General features: G+C 38.6%; 2 protein-coding genes across 3 annotated transcripts in view; one reads left to right on the forward strand and one right to left on the reverse strand.

The window, feature by feature from the left end:
- The first annotated feature begins 2,776 nt into the window (after positions 1–2,776).
- On the forward strand, positions 2,777–7,762 carry LOC107039140 (carboxypeptidase Q). Of its 2 annotated transcripts, XM_015258622.1 has the most exons (8): positions 2,777–3,074; positions 3,177–3,376; positions 3,900–4,251; positions 5,009–5,159; positions 5,287–5,536; positions 6,754–6,994; positions 7,119–7,301; positions 7,400–7,762. In XM_015258622.1, exons 3-8 carry the CDS (start codon positions 3,914–3,916, stop codon positions 7,677–7,679), a joined length of 1,443 nt encoding a protein of 480 aa, XP_015114108.1. In that variant the 5' UTR covers positions 2,777–3,074; positions 3,177–3,376; positions 3,900–3,913; the 3' UTR covers positions 7,680–7,762. The 2 variants fall into 2 exon arrangements, with proteins under 2 accessions (XP_015114108.1, XP_015114100.1); XM_015258614.1 differs by lacking the exon at positions 3,177–3,376 and having other exon boundaries at positions 2,779–3,074.
- Positions 7,751–15,805, reverse strand: part of LOC107039102 (protein unc-80 homolog) — a 32,087-nt gene continuing 24,032 nt past the window's right edge. The window contains exons 30-33 of the mRNA XM_029126227.1: positions 14,387–14,482; positions 9,761–9,886; positions 9,224–9,372; positions 7,751–8,529 (exon numbers count right to left, since the gene is read on the reverse strand). Of these exons, the coding sequence (XP_028982060.1) occupies positions 7,972–8,529; positions 9,224–9,372; positions 9,761–9,886; positions 14,387–14,482 (929 nt within the window). The 3' untranslated portion in view covers positions 7,751–7,971. The remainder of the gene's footprint in view (positions 8,530–9,223; positions 9,373–9,760; positions 9,887–14,386; positions 14,483–15,805) is intronic.

The raw sequence follows: 15,805 nt of genomic DNA on the forward strand, positions 1-15,805 counted from the left end.
TGCAAGGGGGGGGGGGGAGGTTTGTACTGTGCAAATTACAACTGCCAGAGTCCCTCGCCGTCTCATAATTTCCACAGGAGAATTTATCCTAAATTCCTTGGGAAACAAAATAAATTCTTAGGAAGTGTCTTAAGGTCTTTTCACCGTAAATTTAATAAATTTTCGCGTGCTGTGTTTAACCAAATACGACTTGTAAATAGTCCTCATGTTCTTTTTTCCCATGACTATATTAGTCGACTCCACGGACGTATGTCTGATATTTTATTTGATGTTTCGGCGAACTGAAGATATTTTTGTTGGTGAAAACTTACTCGCTGGGCTGAGAATTCCCTAGTGACCAAATGAAAAAAAATCTTGGCACATTTGTCATTCTTTGACACTCCCTCGGCGAATTTTTTTTCTTCACATTGAAAATGGTACGACAACCCTGAAATACCATGCATACAAATATCCAATTACTCCAAAAGAATTAATTATCCCCAGATTTTTCCACGTAATTAAAATTTCCATCGTGCTTCTCCGCACTGAGTAATTGCCATGACATTCTCAGAATTCCCATTATTACCCCGAGCCCGAGGTCTTATGAATATTTAGTCGAATTTATCGGTGCCTCTGACAAGTTTTCACTCCCACGAAATACATTATGAACTCCCCCGTATCGATTGACCGCTGGCTATCACCGGATCGAGTATTCTGTCTGAAAAATCCGGTACAAAGGTAGCTGTGAAATTAAGGAAATTGACTCGATCGAGGTCTGTTTTAATGAACCAACGGTGGACACTGCTGACACTCGTATCTTTAAGACGTCTTAATCTAAGACATTAGACAGAAAAATATTTCGAATGTCTAAAATTCATCTTTTTGATTACGTTTTAGACATTTTCACTAGAACAAGACATTATAATCTCATTAAGCCATGGAAGCATAGTACGTTTTTGGTGACATCGACCATTGAGCCCAAAATGAATGAAGTATTTGGAAAAACAAATGGGACATCATAAATTTCAAACAAAAATCGATTTTTCTTTTTGCGAAGATTTGATTCTTGAGAAGATGCGAGATGTTTCTATTAAATATTCTTGTGTAATGTGGGTATGGAAAGACATTTCATAACCAATTAATTGCATAAAAAAGGTGAAATGATTGTTATTGAGTTTTTCGTGGATTCTTACTTTCTACATTCACCACTTACGGCGCTCTTCACGGAGCGCTCCCCACTACACTGACTCTGCGGCCCCACTGCTACCCCTACTATGATCGTACTAGGACCCCTGTAATTGTAAGGGCCATAAACTTTATGGGATTCCTAATGCAAGTCTACGAGGTTACTCCGAGCTACCTGGACATTGCCCATCTAATCCCTGGTTCTAATCCCTTGTCCAGACTGCATGTCTTAATGTATTGAAATACAAGCCACCAAATTCACGGAATTTTCGCAGTCTCAATTCACGACATTTGACGCCTCTTCAATGACTAGTCATGATGGCGGCACTAGGACAAGACATTATAACCCCATTAAGACATGGAATCATTCGACGTTTTTGTTCACTTATCCATTCTCTTAGAATTTATTGATGTTCTGGATTTAATAGGAGGGGCGGAAGGGTGAGAGGTATCAAATGAATTGAAAAATAGTATCATTGCAAGATCAGCTTTCATGTTATTTCCAAGCTATCTAAGTCAACCTTGGATGTTTTTAAAGTATAAATTACATGGAAAGCGGGACGCTTCATACTGTCCATCAACTTTCCGAACCTCTGTATGAGGGAAACAATCAAATAATTATCAATGCACACATTAAATAATTCGGAGGCACACAGATTTGAGCTCAGGTGGGGATACTATTCATCATTATTTTTTATCATAAAAATAGGGAACATACATTTTTTTCAAATTGATCAAATTCCCCTTTCAATTTGTGCTATGGGTCATAAAAAAAATATTCCATGGAAAAAAATTTGGTTTTGATATGGATTATTAATGTTAATAATGAGTTGAAAGTTGATCGCTCGGATGGGGCACTCGGACGCTGATACGTCACAGCACGGCAGTCACACTAGGCTGTTAACGTGCGAGAGAGACAGCGCAAGTCGGCTCTGTCGACTCCCGCTACGAGAGTGAGTGAGAGGCATGGCGACTACAGTGCTGTAACGTCACAGCCCACTCGAGACGCCCAAAAAGTGCACTTTTCAATGAACGATTTCTTATTGAAAAATGCGAATTGGACGGTTCAAAAAATTATTAGGGAGATTGTTACAATTTCTAGATTAAGAAAAAAAAAAAAAAATACGTATGTTCCCTATTCTTTCTTATTCCTCCAATTCCCTCCAAATTCTCCTGCATGACTGCTATTTTTAATGTAGCCAAAATGCTTAATGAAAAAATAATTGATTTATTGAGGAAAAATGAACAAAATATTTAGAAAAACAAATGAGACATCATAAATTTTAAACGAAAGAGCCTCTAGAAATGACTTAAAATTGGGGATACAAACGTCTGAAAATGGAGCAAAATTGTCTCGATTTCAGTACTTTCTCTAGTGCACCGACCCTCAATTCGATTTTCCCCCTCAAAGCTCCACTTACCAGCGCCTGATAAAGAAGCTGCGCGCCCTATCAGCAGTTGGTGAATAATCTAAGCCCGATAATTCCCGATTCACGGAAATACTTTCCATCATCCATTTCATTTTTTATTTTTATTCGCAAAGATAGGTGTAAGCCAATTGCCGGTAACAGCCGGTGGAAATAGCGTTCAGATACACATATATATCGACATAAACCGCTGTTCCATTATCCATATGCATGGAAGCAAATTCGATACTAAACCGACCATTCCACGAGCTACAAATTCACGGTAGTTTAGAGCATCTGCGTTCAGCGCTAATTATAACTCTGGGATTCAATTTCACAGAAGGGGCAGATGTTTTTTTTTGTCCCCCTTCCGTTGAAGCTGATCCGGCGTTGGATGTATATTGTATTATACGTCAGTTTGAAGCTGAAAGTTGTGTTGCTGACCACGAGATACCACTCCAGGATAATAATCCGATGAAAACAGAAGTCTTTCCGATAGTGCAGGTACGTCAATAGAGTATATCATCTTTTAATTCTCTGATACTCAATTTTAATTGCAAAAAAAATTGAAAAATTTGATTGAACTAACCATAGGATGTTCTTTAGATTATCAACTAGATTCAACGGTCATTCGCTACTGACGCATCACATTTTTATCGAATCTGAAAAATTTATAATCGCATCGCAAGACCGATAAAACACAGTTATTGCAATGAATTCCGGCTCCGGGATCATAAATCGATAATTGTGTTATCCATCAACTCGTGTCACATTTCAATATCTGCCAAATCACATCGTCAAAACATGTAATTCGTTCATTGAAATAATTGCATAGACAGTACTTACAGTAATTGCCAAATTTCGTCCTACACTGTTAAAAAAATTTATCTGAATTTTCCGTGCCAAAGTCCGGAAATTTTTGTCGCGTTCAAGTTCCACTGAAATTTCAGAAAATCTTATCATTGAAAAATCAAATATTCCATTGATTTTCTATTCAAATGATCTGGAAATCAATACTTGATTTTTCAGTTCAATTATTCCGCGAAAGTTCTGAAAAATCCGGAGAATTCGGCAAATCAGCAAAATGACGTGAATTTTCAATTGTTCCCTGAATTATCCCAATTTTTCTGAATTTTCACGGAATAATTGAACTGAAAAATCAAGTATTTTATTGATTTTCAGACCATTTGAACCGAAAATTAATGGAGTATTTGATTTTTCAATACCAATATTTCCTTAAAAATTCAGATGAAAATTTTCAACAGTGAAATGTCGATGAAATTTCATTTTTTCCAACAGTGTATGACAGGTTTGCATTATTACTTATAGAGAAATCCCTCAGGATGATTCTCAAATTTTTTGTCCTGCTGGTGTTCGGGTACACGGAGTCCTATTTCACCATCAAAAAGCCTGACTCTTGTGCGTCAGTCCTCTCGGCCCACCTAATAAGTGAAATCGATAATTATCAGCCAGTAGTAAACAGAATTATTGATGCAGCGGTGAATGGTAGCTTCAAAGGTAGAACATGGAACGAGTTGGCAGAATTTGTCGATGATTTTGGTCCAAGATTTACGGGCACTGAGACACTAGAGCGTGCGATAGACTATGTTCTTGATAGATCAAAGACGCTGGGGCTTGAGAATGTCCATGGGGAGGCGGCCCCCGTCCCTCGTTGGATCAGGTAATGTATTTTTATGAAAACGAATTTTTGATGGCATTGGAGATCCTTCCGAGGGAATACTTACTCTCCAAATGACGTCATTTTTCATATGAGTAACATGATTTATTATCAAATGAGAATATTTGATGGAGTGGAAAAGATTTAGTTGAAAGAAATTTAATATCTTTCACAAAAATTAAATTTTTGTCGTGATCATCACAAATATCCCCAGAAGAATTCGAACTGTTGGCAGGAAAAAATATAATCTATTGTACGACAATCATTTGATCTGAGGGAACTCCATAGGTTTATATCAGGGAAACAATACATTGACGAAGAAAGAATATTTTTTTACCAAAAAGAAAATGTCAGTTTTCGGCAGGAAAATTGTAGTTTCCTCTTGAAATTATCGTTTGTTTCATGGAAATTATAAGTGTTTATTATATAAGTGTATATACTTGATAAAACCGGAGCCTCATATAATTCTCTGTAGAACGAATGTATTTACTCGAAAGACATAAATGTCTCACGAGAACAATTACTAGTACGAAAATCATCATATTTTGGTGGAAACTTTCTTTTTTGTCCACAAGTCAATTGATTCAACACCACAAAAGATCTCTTCGGGGGAACATATTTTGTTCTCAGTGCATTATTTGAATTCGACTTGATATCTATAACGATCACAAGAATTTTAATGATTCTTCAATGCTCGCGACTGTTCTCAATCCTCCCACGATTTCAGCACTAAATTATAATCAATGAAATTTTAAAACAGAGGAAAAGAGTCCGCGACCCTCCTATCACCCCGTAAGAAAGACCTTCGAATGTTGGGACTGGGTTACAGCGTTGGAACTCCAAACGATGGCATAACGGCGGATGCCATTGTCGTTAAAAGTTTCGCTGAGCTGAAAAGACGAGCTGACGAGGTGAACTCCAACTATCCATCTCCCCAAAACTTATTTCCCTCCCCTCTCCCTCCGCATCGCCCAGTCGGTGAAAAACGGCACTCCCTCGCCTTTATTTTAATTCTACTTTATTTCGTTTTCAATACAGGTGCCCGGAAAAATAGTAGTTTACAATCAGGACTTTGTGTCCTACGGGAAAACCGTGATCTATCGATCGTCAGGGGCTAGCAAAGCCGCAAAACTCGGGGCTGTTGCTACCCTGATCAGATCAATTACTCCGTTCTCTATTTATTCGCCGCATACCGGGATGATGGATTATGAGGTGAATGTTACGAGAATTCCAGCAGCTTGCATCACCGTTGAAGACGCCGAATTGCTGGGTAGACTGGCGGCCAGAGGTGAGCGAAATTATTCATCGAAATCACTTATACGAATACAATATTGACAAGTGAGTTATTCATAAAAATGATGGATTCACGATTGTATTAATGGAGACACTCGGGCAGAATGATCAAATCTGAATGACACTTTATGCAAGGACTTCCATAAATTACGTAAAACCAAGTCGCTGTTCTTACAAGTTAATTTCATTGAAGTAATTCAGATTAAATCCATCACGAAATCAATTTTTATTTTTGAGATTATGGAGGTCAGACAAGACGTAAGGGTCAAACGGGAGAGACGGGTGAGCTTATGAGCACTCCAAACGCCTCTTCCACTTGTCTCTCCCGCTTGACCCTTACAATCTCTCCCATTCGACCCTTACGACGATTTTACTCCAATATTCACTAATCAATACAGCTTAAAGAGAGGTAAAAGAAAGATGAACCTTCATTTTTCGGATTACAAGGGTCAGGCAGGACGTAAGGGTCACGCGGGAGAGACGAGTAGAATGTTCACAAGGGTCGGATATTTTTAAGCATCAAATGGGGTCTCGAGACCGTTTGACCCTTGGATGACTTCACTCATCTCTCCCGTTTAACCCTTACGAGGTCTCTTCCAATTGAATCTCCCGTTCGACCCTTACAATCTCTCCCGTCCGACCCTTACGACGATTTTCCTCCAATATTCGCAAATCATGACACGTAAAAGACAGATGAACTTTTATTTTGCGCATTAAAAGGGTCATACAAGTCGTAAGGGTCAAGTGGAAGAGACAAGTGGAAGAGGCGATTGGACTGTTCATAAGGGTCAAATGTTCTCAAGCATCAAAGGTGGTCTCAAGACCGTTTGACCCTGATGATAACTTCCTCCGTCTCTCCCGTTTGGCTCTTGAGGCCTTTTGACCCTTACACCCCTCCCGTTTTACCCTTACGACAATTTTGCTCCGATATTCCCAAATCAAGACGCGTAAAAGAAAGATGAACTTTTATTTGTAGTATTATAAGTGTCAGACAAGACATAAGGGTCAAGTGGGAGAGACAAGTGAAAGATGCGATTGGAGAGTTCATAAGGGTCAACTGTTCTCAAGCATCAAACTATGTCTCAAGACTGTTTGACCCTTATGGTGACTTCATCTGTCCCTTCCGTTTAATTCTCCCATCAAATCATCTCGTTTAATTCTCCCATCTCTTCCGTTCGACCCTCTTAACGATTCATCTCTTAATCAATCCAGGCAAAACAATCAGCATTCTACTAAAGATGGAAGCGCACCAATTGCCGAACGTTGAATCTCGAAACGTAATCGCGGAGATAGTCGGCAGCACCAAACCAAACAAAACAGTAGTTGTATCGGGTCATATTGACAGTTGGGACGTTGGCCAGGGTGCAATGGACGACGGTGCTGGTGCTTTTGTCTCCTGGAATTCATTGTTACTCCTAAAAGCCCTAAATCTTCGTCCTAAGAGAACTGTAAGGTAATTCAACATTCATAATGTTTGAGTGTAACCCGTTTTGGTGGTATCTGAGGAATGGTAGTATGAGAAGACCCATACATAATTCATAAACTTGGTAAGGTGCTGTGTCGTTAAAATGCTTTAGGGCCATCATGTGGACGGCTGAGGAAATGGGAATTGTCGGTGCGGATTACTACATCAAGCAGCACAAACACGAAGAGGCGGATCTTCAGTTCGTTATGGAGTCTGACTATGGTACCTTCACACCTTTGGGACTAGAGGCTAATGGCGCACCAGCTGTTGTGTGCATTCTTCAAAGGATTATGAAGTTATTATCAATTTATTTTCACTGGTTTGATTCACGTGAAATTTGAATTTCAAAACTTTTCCATTCATTTGGTTTTATGATTTGGGTGATGACCCCAGGCTTTTGTCGGTTATGACCCCGTTGGAGGTTCGAACACCGGGGACTGGGCCTGATATCGAGGGGTGGATCAACGCTGGGGTGCCGGGCGCATCCCTGTGGAATGACGCGGAGAGGTATTTCTGGTTTCATCATAGCGATGGTGATACCATGACTGTAGAGGACACCGGAAATCTGGATATGATCACTGCTCTTTTCGCAGCTACTTCTTATATTTTGGCGGACATCGGTCTTGACTTGCCGAGGCATCCGCCAGGGCTAGGGACTGAATTCGGCCGTTGATACGAGATTAATTACAGTTTTTTACTACTGGAAGTACAATTTTGGGAATCAATAAATAATGAAAAGTGGTCAACTGATGATAACTCTTTATCTAAAACGTGTTCTTACATTATTACCTTTACACAATCACGTCGTACAAATGTTTAGGCCTCTGTCGGTCCCGAATTCGCATACTACCAACTATTAGTGAAACATTATCGTATAAATACTCATCGTGTTTAAATTCTTCAGATGTAAAATTCACTGATACAATTCGATGATTTGTCCGCCACACTGTTACTACAGCGATTCGTTAGATCAGTGTGTCCTCGTCCTGCCCCTGAAATACCATGATAAGTGAGTGTTGTGATACTGTTCTCTGGCTTGAATTCAACAGTGTTGTTTTCTCTCCACCACTGCCGTTCAATGAACAATCGGGTGAGCTGCCATCGAAGCCCATGTAGTTAGTTGCTGTACTGCTTGTCGATGGTATGTCATTGAGATCGGGTGAGGCGAGTGGTGGCGCTGACGATTTGTTGTTACCCTCGAGTGACACCAGCTGCATGCTGTAAGACTCGCGGTAGCCTGATGTGCTTGATGTGTCGTCGTCCCAGGAGACGTCTGATTGAGGATGGAGGTAGTGGTGGGTCTGTTGATGATGATGGAGGTACTGTTGGTCCACTGGGCTCAGGCTGGAGACGTGGTCACCATCGCCCAGACGAACTGAGCAACTGCGCCGTGAACGGAAGGATGAGGTGTCGATGGGAAGGCTGAACGTGGTGGACTCGATAGCCGAGGCTGGAGGGGTCTGCGATGTCGCTGGGATGGGGGATGACGAGCCCTCCTGACGCTCTAGCTTCAGGTGAGGCACCTGTTGCCATGCAAACAGATTCATTTCTCATTTTTACGAATGTATAGTCTCATTTTCCGACGCTGAGAAGCGTGAGCAGCGGTGACTCAATCAGAAGTGGATTGAAACGGAAATTATTGGGGTAAACGTAATAAAAAGAACTTATAAAGGGTCCTACGGAGCCGGGGTCATTATTAATGATTTCAGTTTCTCGAAATTGCAATCAAAAAAATTATCTCTGTGACTTTAGAATGTTAGGAGCAAATTCCCTAGTGATCAGAAATTAAAATGCAGTGGCAGCACTGAAATGGCGTACATCCAATGATTTCCCGCGCGGAAAATTTAAATTAAGAATGATCACCTTGAGAGAGTAATCAAAGATGATAATTTTCTGAAGCATTTATCCTTTGTTATCATAATTAATCATGGAATCAAATTGGAAATAAGAGGAACAGAAATGTTAGTGAGTGAAAAAATGGCCGAAGAGGATCTAAAGTAACAGACAATTGAAAAATTGCTACTTCTAAAATGTGGGAATACAAAAAAATGGTAATCAAAAACATTCAATGGAAAAATTGTAACTGCAATCATTCGAAAAGTGTAAAATAAAAAAATAATAAAAAGTAAAAATAAAAAACAATCGGTCAATTTACAACTTATTTTGAATTGTTAAATTATCAAATGACTTTGGATAATGAAAAATATAAACTATTACCTCAATATGACTCCTTCGACTTTTTCGCAAGCGAAAGGTCCTCTTGCTTTGGCCCATCGAACGCTGCAAACGAGGTCTGTCTAATCGGGACTCGCCGGAGCTGTCCTCGGCCGGACTGTTGGGGCTCAGCTGACTCGTCACAATTTCTCCTAATGACGATTACCAGTTACTTTCGTCCACGTTAACGCCATTCATCAGGTTAATTAATCACTCTCAACTAATTCAGTTAATTTCATGCACTCCCGTTGTTTCCGGGATAATTTAGTAGATGATAATTAATTCAGGCATTCTTCGCACGTTCGCGGAATCTTTAATCTTGGAGAGGAAAAGTTTAACTTAATCTGGCACATGCGCACTATTTTTCCTAGAGATTAATTGATCGAACAGTGTAACTTTGTAATTCATGCGGATCAGTGACCTGCAATCGTTTTATCAGATTCTAGGGTCATCTAGGTGCATCTAGGATGCATCTACAACTAGGCGTGCAATGTAAATCAGGATTCAGGTCTTGATTCTCATCCTTCCTAGGGAATTTACCTGAAATGTGCCTATACTCTACGGAAGAGACAAAGCGCAGTTTAGAGGTCTTTTGATGTTGTAAGTTAACATGATGTTTAACATGGTTACGTTCATCACTAGCAGTAGAAGATGATTGGGATCTATCTGAAACATGCCACATCGAACGTCTAGTACATGATGACAATGATTTTTACGATCATCGCTGATAATTCCTGTCTTTCATTGTTCCCATTTTAAGATAATAACCGGTTGTGGTCAAAATCCCTCGATAATCCCTCTGTTCTGGAGTTCCTAAAAGGTACCTCACGTATGCACATAATAAAGACGTTCTCTAATCATCCCACCTTGGCTTTTCATGGACGACGGGATGAGATTTTTCGGAATGTGGTCAGATTAGTGGAAAATTACGACTTGAGGGATTATGAAACGCAAACGGTTTAGGGATTATGAAGCGTCAAACAGGAGAGACGTATGGATAATTAACTTGAAAAATTAGTGTCTGGAGTTGAGACACTTTTGTTCCCAAATTCAAGTCATTTTTAGCCTCACATTACGATACTGAGACATGCATTATAGACATTCGAAGTGTCTTACTCCAGGATCTTTTGTTTCAAAGTTCTGATGTTTAATCTCACGGAGAGAATGGAAAAAATACGGCTGACAAAATTAAAATGTGATAGAGTCCGTTGAAAAAATTACTATTGAACATAGTAAAAATTGAGACTCGTTATAGTAGAAAATGGTGGCATAAAAGTTGAATTTTCAATTGCCACGAGTAAAATTTAGGAGGAGAAACATGATTTTTTACTTCGTCGGTTAAAAGAATATTCCCACTCCCTTCCAAAATGAATATTCGCGGAAGAGGGCGCGAGAGAGGGGGATTTTTTGAATAACCGAAGTGAAAAACCATATTTAATCTGCTTTATCATCCTTGAAAATCATTATCAATAACTTTGCTCCGCGTATATTCATTCTAAAAAAGAAGGGGGGGGGGCGAGAATGGATTGAATTTTTTAGAATTATGGAATCAGTCGACGCTCTCGTCGTCTGCTGGAGTTTTTACTAGTCAACATAGTAATTTCTGCCATTTCCTCGAGTAAAATGTAGAAGACGCGAGGGACGCTTCATCACGAAATTCACTGATAAGACCCCTTTTTGTATCCAACGTCTTAAATTAAGAGATCTTAAGCCCGTTTAACCTTTACAACCACCCCACCAACCTCTTCTATCCCAAACCAATTGATTTTGCAATATTTCCGTAAAAATTTCCAGCCCCTTCCACCCTCCTTTCCCTCACCAATTTAATCATTTCAGGTACTCTCGTTAACGACGATGATCGTCAGAATGATAACAATGTCAATAAAAAATGTCACGGAAGAAGGCGAAAATACAAAAGAGCAATAAGAAATTGTAGTGTACAGTTAAGAGCATTTAACAATGAGCGCAGAGAGGGCAAAAAGAAATATCTCTGCCCTCTATATTTTACTTTTTGTCAGCGAGTAATTGCGCAGCAGTAAAAGCTGAGAATAAAAGGCCTTCGAAGCGAGTACGTAGTGTGCAGAGAGTGTCTACGCAACGATTAAAAGAAATGGATAGACAAGAGAGTGACAAGGGAGGGAGAAGGCGGTGGAGGAGAGGAGAATACCAACTGTTGGACATTACCATTGTCTAAAATACTGCTATTACGATTTAAGTTTTATGGAAATTTAACGTGAAGTATAATAAGAGAGTCACAGATCATATCAGTTGGAAATTGTATGAATGGGGGGGTGTACAGTTCAGGTGAGAAGGATGAAATGAGTTGAGGAGGCTATTGATTATTTATTGCCAATGCAACTAGAGAAATGCCGATTGTTTTTTTTTTTCAATTTCGGGGGCTGTGAGATTGTTGAAAGTGAGAAGCATTTCTCCAGGGCCTCATCGTTAGCAAGAATATCCAAGTCATCATAAAGATGTTTGTCTCATGATTTTTTACCCTTAAGTAATTTTTGTGACCCTTACTCGGATGTTTTGAGACTTGTCTCGTTTCAATTACTTTCTTAGTTTTTGTCTCAATAGAAAATATTGCTATGAAAGACGAAATTCTACTGATTTTTTGCATAAAATAGTTTTAGGTAGACATTTTCTGTAAAATAATTCCCATTAAAACTGCGAAATTCTTCAATAGACTCAATAAAAAATAACAGAATTTTAGATAGAATTGTAATAGAATTTTTCTTCATATTCACTAGGTTTTTTTATGAAATTTGTCGTGTGTGTTGATTTGAAAAAATCATCCAAATTACTTGGATATTCTTAAGCCAGTGAAATGATGGATAGTGACCTAGACAAGTTGTCTGTACGCTGAGAGAAAAAATTAGCTCTGCCGAAAAACGATTTATTCCACGTAAGAATATTTGATGGATCGGAACAGATTTACTTGAAGGAAATTAACCAACTTGATAGAAGGAAATTTCATATCTTTCACAAAAATTGAATTTTCGTCGTGATCTTCAGAAAGATCCCTAGAAGAATTCAAACTGTTGGCAGGAAAAAATATAATCTATTGTACGACAATTATTTCATCTGAAGAGAACTCCATAGGTTTATACCATAGAAAGAATACATTGACGAGGAAAGAATATTTTTTTCCCAAAAAAGAAATTATCCTCTCGAAATTATTTAGTTCTGCCAATGATACAGTTTTCCACAAGAAAATTGTAGTTTCCTTTTGAAATTATCATTTCAGTAGCGAAACGATAAACCGGGTTAAGTCGATTTTGACTTTTGGCCAGTTTTTGATTAATATCTCGGAATCTAAGAGAGATAGCAAAATTTTTCTCATAACCTTTTTTATAACCCTCAATTGGCTCTACAAAAACGGTTATGACACGAATTTCTCCATCTCTTTTAGATTCCGAGATATTCGTCAAAAACTGGCCAATAGTCAGAATCGACTTGACCCGGTTTACCGCTTTGCTACTGAGTTGTTCCATGGAAATTATAAGTGTTTGTTGGACAAAAATATACACTACTCAATAACATTCACTTGATAAAACCGGAGCCTGATATAATTCTCTGTAGAACGAATGTATTTACCCGAAAGGCATGAAATGTCTCACGAGAACAATTACTACAACGAAAATGATCATATTTTAGTGGAACTTTCTTTTTTTGTCCACAAGTAAATTGATTCAACACGAAAAAAGATCTCTTCAGGGGAACACACAATTTTTCAGAACTAATTTATTCTCTTAGTGTACTGCAGGAAACAAAGTGAATAGTTAATTGAAGCGCTTAATTACGATTTTGAAAGATAGTTTGCTGGGTTACCAATTTACTCACATTATTCAATAGTGAAAATAGATACGATCATTTGTGAATAAGCGTTCAATAAAGATAGAAACACGCAGAAAGTATTACACGAATATTACTCGTGAAAAAATAACATAATAGTGTTAATTTTTAATGAATAAAGTAAATTAATGAAAATTTATTACTGGCATTTTATACTCGGCTTACCTCCGTTCCCTAGCTAGCATTGGAAGCAACGTAATGATCAGTGTGTCAATCGTACGACACGAAGAGACGGCGACGCATTAAAATCAATAATATTGCAATCGATAAAATTCATAGTTAAATTGTTAAATGTTAAATTTTTTTTCGCCCATGCGTCGTTCAATCTCTTCGTCACGAGTCACTCGATCCGCTCGGCCTTTTTTGGGTTAAAGTAGCTCTACCCTTACGGCTCGATTCATTGAGTCTGTCTTCACAAAAAAAAAAATTCTAAAAATGATTGTTTCTGTCTAAATTATTGAAATTAATTGCAGACGTCATGACCATACAAATTACCTCACTCTTTAATTTTTCAAGTTTATATTACGAATGGATATTGTTAATAATGAAATACCTAAACCATAAATCGTAATTAAACAAGCCCCAATATTTTTAATTATTGTTTCCATATTTTAATCACTTTTATTTATAAAAAATAAAACGACAATTGAATACCGAAAATTCAATGCAGGAAATAATTTGACGTTTCAAAAAGCTTTTAATTGAAAAATAACTCCCCAAGGGTAGAGCAATTTTAAATGAAACGAGTAAAGCGACGGTAATGAAGCACAAAAACGTCACGCGAATGGTGCCACTGATTATCTTCCCGCATTCATTGAATTATTCATTCTCTCCGAATACTTTTTTCGACAATTTGTGGATTTTTTTTATAGACAATGGCTCGATCCAACTGTGGTAGATAGCGTAGGGCAGATCGTGCCAGTTTTATATCGCGAATATCGATCTCACCACGCATCAGTAATAATTGCATCAATTATCGGTCAGTAATGATAATGCGACAGCCCTCACGATGCAAAAACCGAGAGATAGGAGAGTTGTCAATATTGGCTAATCGATTATAATTTTAATAACTATATTCATTAGTCAAGGGAGATGCGAATTTGCAACTTTCGTATCTCTCCGTTCGCATCGTGAATTAAATAATCATCCTTGCACGCACGTTCAACTTGCGTATTAGACGAAACGCTAATGAAATAACCAACACACATAACTCGATAAAACACGATAAACTGCCTCAAGAGAGTATTTTCTTCACGGTTAATGAAATTAAATTAATGACAGGATAATTGTGATATCGAGCAATTGTACCTGGTACTGCGCTCTGCTCAGTTTGATTTTCTCCGGTTGACAGTTCAGCGCCCTCTTTTATGGTGGAGGAGCCACAGCTGGCACTGGATACCGAGCCTAGGACGGAAAATTACAGAGCTCTGACTAGGAAAACTAAGATCCGATCAATTAGCCCCTCATGTATAGATATTCCAAATTTTTATTTTTTTCCTCATTGAAGTAGTTTTGAAGAAAATTGCGAGCTAATAAAAAACATTTGCTAGTTAGTACTTTTTTTAAAATAAATTTTTGAAAAATCACCCCTGAAAAAAAGGCGTATCCCCCCTATTTAATTATTTCCAAAAAATTTTATCACCAATCGGTAGCAAATTGTTTGAAAATTTTTGCGAGTTAAGAAAAAATCGTCAATGCACTCCTATTATTGTGTAAATTAACAATTCCAATTTCAACTGAAAACCAGAGTTGATTACCAGAGTTTGTAACAGAGATGTCAGACAAGATATGAATGTTTTTTTGGGCTCAAATGAAAGAGCGGGTCGAGAAATGGCGTGCTAGGGCCTCTAAAGATGGTTTTGAACCAGGGGAGACTCCTAGACCCCAATGTTCTATACATACTCCTAGACCCCATTGTCCTCCTAGACAATGATGTCACAACTCTGCTTTTCAATTGAAAACAGATATCATCTTTAGAGACATTTGTCATGTTTAGAGGCTCTAGCACGTCATTTCTCGACCCGCTCTTTCATTTGAGCCCAAAAAAACATTCATATCTTGTCTGACATCGCTGCTACAAACTCGGGTCTACAACTCGGGCCTTCAATTGAAAGCCCGAGTTGAAGACCCGAGTTTGTAGCAAAGATGTCAGACAAGATATGAATGTTTTTTTGGGCTCAAATGAAAGAGCGGGTCGAGAAATGGCGTGCTAGGGCCTCTAAAGATGGTTTTGAACCAGGGGAGACTCCTAGACCCCAATGTTCTATACATACTCCTAGACCCCATTGTCCTCCTAGACAATGATGTCACAACTCTGCTTTTCAATTGAAAACAGATATCATCTTTAGAGACATTTGTCATGTTTAGAGGCTCTAGCACGTCATTTCTCGACCCGCTCTTTCATTTGAGCCCAAAAAAACATTCATATCTTGTCTGACATCGCTGCTACAAACTCGGGTCTACAACTCGGGCCTTCAATTGAAAGCCCGAGTTGAAGACCCGAGTTTGTAGCAAAGATGTCAGACAAGATATGAATGTTTTTTTGGGCTCAAATGAAAGAGCGGGTCGAGAAATGGCGTGCAGAAGTCTTTAAAGATGACAAATCTCTCTAAAGATGATGTCTGTTTTCAATTGAAAAGCGCAATTGTGACAACATTGTCCAGTGGGGTCTAGGAAGTCTCCCTGGTTCAACACCATCTTTAGAGGTCCTAGCACGCCATTTCTCGA

Source organism: Diachasma alloeum, unplaced genomic scaffold (assembly GCF_001412515.2).
Source record: "Diachasma alloeum isolate Michigan unplaced genomic scaffold, Dall2.0 Dall_scaffold_00178, whole genome shotgun sequence".
NCBI classification, from domain to species: Eukaryota; Metazoa; Arthropoda; class Insecta; order Hymenoptera; family Braconidae; genus Diachasma; species Diachasma alloeum.

Excerpts from the sequence above, each read along its gene's own strand:
- LOC107039140 (XM_015258622.1), top strand. The coding sequence starts at position 3,914 with ATGATTCTCAAATTTTTTGTCCTGCTGGTGTTCGGGTACACGGAGTCC. Across the intron at positions 5,160-5,286 it reads TGAAAAGACGAGCTGACGAG|GTGCCCGGAAAAATAGTAGT; the intron begins GTGAACTCCAAC and ends TTTTCAATACAG. Across the intron at positions 5,537-6,753 it reads GGGTAGACTGGCGGCCAGAG|GCAAAACAATCAGCATTCTA; the intron begins GTGAGCGAAATT and ends TAATCAATCCAG.